The 3,263-nt window shown below is 45.7% G+C and overlaps 1 protein-coding gene across 1 annotated transcript; it reads right to left on the bottom strand.

Annotated features, from left to right (window-relative positions):
• Window positions 1–587: 587 nt before the first annotated feature.
• On the bottom strand, window positions 588–3,050 carry LOC308139986 (ras-related protein Rap-2a). The gene is made up of 2 exons (XM_080509618.1): window positions 2,198–3,050; window positions 588–1,700 (listed from the first exon to the last, which is right to left on the bottom strand). Exon 1 carries the CDS (start codon window positions 2,804–2,806, stop codon window positions 2,255–2,257), a length of 552 nt encoding a protein of 183 aa, XP_080365744.1. The 5' UTR covers window positions 2,807–3,050; the 3' UTR covers window positions 588–1,700; window positions 2,198–2,254.
• Between the last annotated feature and the right edge of the window lie 213 nt (window positions 3,051–3,263).

Here is a 3,263-nt window from a genome sequence, read left to right as displayed (position 1 = left end):
AGCTTCAAATTCACCACACTCACGCGCGTCACTGCAGCGGGCCAAAACAAAAGACACTCTTTCCTTTTCAAACTAATCACAACATACATGCGCACACCTTGGTCTGCTGTCTCTCATGTTGTGTCAGTGTTCTCACTTCACACTAGCACCGATTCAAGAGAGCCGAACAGGTCGGCAGATAAAACGAGACTTATGGGAACAACAGCTTCTACCAATCCAAGTGCAGCTTGCTGTGAAAGTGCTCGGGAAATTTGTCCAAAATAAAAAAGGAACAACAAAAGTTGCACCAGTGTCATCATGTAATGCTATTTTCTGTTAGCATGTGGGCTATCACACATCCTCAAAACAACTTGTGTAAACCTTTGTTTTTTGGTAAGTTTAAGCCCCGGTCCGTTATGCACAGTCAACATGTACTTCTTTTAACTACCGGTAATCATTTTGCTGAAGACCTTTCCAATAACCCCATTCGTCCACTGAATGCTAATTATTTACGACAGCAATGTGCTGGATGGAAACAAAATGGGAAAAAAAAACACAACCTGCAATTCATTTTTTTTTTTGTTTTTTTTAGAAAATGCAATTTGTATTAAAAGTCTTGTTTTTAAAACAGACAGCCCACAGTTAAATAGCTGATCTGGAATTAAACTTACAATCAGGTTAGATTTGTCAACAGTACATCATCACATTTCCTGTTAAAAACAATAAAATAAAACAGAAGAAACAGAATTCCTTTCGATTTATCTTGGCCTGGAAGGTAAGTGTTGTGTTGTTATCAGGTCTAAGGGGGCGGCGGGGATCCAGTACCTGTGCATTTCAAGATTAGGGTTTGGCCAGTTGGAGCAGACATTGCAAAAGAGAACACCTTAGACTTATAAAAAAAAAGAAAAAGAAAAGGCCAAAAGAAAACATACAGAAAACCACCAATTCCATTAACAAAAAAAAAAACAACCTAGTCAAGTTATTTTTCTTTCTTTCGGCCTCCACCTTTACAAGATTATCCAGAAGAGGAGTTCCTTAAGTTTGTGGATTGCCTTGTTGAAGGGTTGTTTTGGTGATACGTGTAGGTTGGCACTCAATCTGAACAGCTGATTTGTTTTTGGAAAGGCACTCGACACAAGGGCGATCAGGACAGCGTCCCCATGTCACTTCAGTTAGGGTCCTCTCAGACGCCGGAGAGATGATGAAGAAGAAGAAGAAAAAAAAAAGTGGCACTCAACACGTTAATGCCACCTCCGGATATGTGGTATAGATTTCTTCTGACTTCGGGAAAAAACAAAAGCAAAGAAAAAAAAAAAAAGATATGGAGTGTTGTGGAGCATTACTCCAAACTGGGTTCAAATCGTAACCTGGCCCAGACTGTGCAGTCATTTACCAAAATATACTCTCTCTTTGTCTTCTTCTTATACAGAAATATCCATTTATGAGTTTCTCCGTTTCCTTCCCATTGGCAGCACAATTGCGACTGGTGAGAGGGCTGCGGCTGAAACTCGGGACACTGTGTAGACATCAATGCTGGACGACGATCGTGCAGCAAAGATACTCCAACCCAGCAGAATTCCTGAAGAGTGGACCCCTCCCTCTGTCTCAGTTGCTCCCCTCCTCCTCCTCTCGTCCCCCTGCAGAATTCCTCTCGTCATTTTCCTCCAAGGCCAGGGTGAGACACGAAGACGAGCTCAACAGTACAGAATCGCTGCAACACACTGCCACAAATATGAAAAAAGACAGGTTAAAAATGAGAGATGCAAGAAGAAAAAAAACATTGTCTATATGGGTGATATGTGAGCTTGGCTCAACAGAGGCCAGACAACTTGGTAATCCCCAACTATGAACCACTGGAATTGCTCAACTTTTGGTAACCTTTCACAATGTAGGTGAATAAATTCAACCCAGTTTGCAATAAGAATCTATCAAAGCTTGCCCCTCCAGCTCAGCCCATGAGTCAGACACTTCCCCAACATGGCTCTCAAAAACAAAAGCAGCACCAGCGTCCTACTGCAGCCTTCCAATGGAAACGAATACAAGGTTTAAGAGATCAAGAACTAAACATAAACTTTTAAGAGGGTTGCTAGCTATTACGGTGAACTGTACTCAGTCCGTGCCGAATTAAAACATGTGGTTACAAATTTCAAAGTGTCTCCAGTAAGAAAAAAGAAAAAGAAAGAAATCAGCAATGTCAGCTATTAGGCTTCCAACTTACCATTGCAAACATAAAACCGAGCAAAGAATAAAACTTGATGATTGTCCCTTTTTCTTCTTAAAGAATAACACAAGACGAGCAGCACTGGTCGTCGCCATTTGGTGTTGAGGCATAGTTCATCTGTCGGACTATCTCTGCAAACAGTTCATCCACAGAGGTTTTATTTTTGGCTGAAGTTTCCATGAACGGGCAGTTCCAGTCCTCGGCCAGCGCCTTCCCCTCACCGGACGAGACCTCCCTCTCCCCCTCCAGGTCCACTTTGTTGCCCACCAGAATCATCGGCACCCGCTCGTACCGTTTCACCCGAATGATCTGGTCCCTCATGGGCTTGATGTCCTGGAAGCTCTGCTGGTTGACCAGGCTGTAGACCAGGATGAAGCCCTGACCGTTCTTGATGTACAGGTCGCGCATGGAGGCGAACTGCTCGGTCCCCGCCGTGTCCAGGATCTCCAGGACGGACGGAGAGGAGTCCACCTCGATCTCCTTCCTGTAGAAATCCTCTATCGTGGGGTCGTACTTCTCGATGAACGAGCCCGTCACGAACTGGACGGTCAGCGCGGATTTACCGACCCCGCCGGAGCCGAGAACCACTACTTTGTACTCTCTCATGGTTCCCCCCGCACAGCAGCCGACAGTCCTGCTTCCTCTCCGCTCTGCGCCCGCTAGCCGCCCTGCTGGCTTTCAAACCGCTCGCCGCTGCGCCTCCGCCGGCAGTTTTGTTCGGGCTCCGGTCGTGGAAACGGGGCGTGGCCGCGCGCTCACGCCGCTCGGGAGGTAGATAGGGTGGACTCGGACCCACGCTCAGCGATTGTAATGTGGCATTTTGAGGTCCCTACGACGGCACAGCCGGTTCTTGGACGAGCTTCCCCCGTTTTCGTTCAAGTAGCCACGGTGCGTCCGCTCTTCTCCTAGGTATAGTCACATCACACACAACAGTAAACGAGCACTTCCGGCGTGAACTTTCGAAACAAGAGCTCACGGCTCTCAACGGCAATAACACACTTCTTGTTTAAATATTGTAAATGCCGCATGTATTGTTTTTGTTACGCTGATTTAATTTAATTTA

Source organism: Blennius ocellaris (assembly GCF_963422515.1).
Source record: "Blennius ocellaris genome assembly, chromosome: 2".
NCBI classification, from domain to species: domain Eukaryota; kingdom Metazoa; phylum Chordata; class Actinopteri; order Blenniiformes; family Blenniidae; genus Blennius; species Blennius ocellaris.
Note: the sequence above shows the minus strand (reverse complement) of the source record. Positions and strands in the feature narration are given on the sequence as shown.

Excerpts from the sequence above, each read along its gene's own strand:
- LOC308139986 (XM_080509618.1), bottom strand. The coding sequence starts at position 2,806 with ATGAGAGAGTACAAAGTAGTGGTTCTCGGCTCCGGCGGGGTCGGTAAA.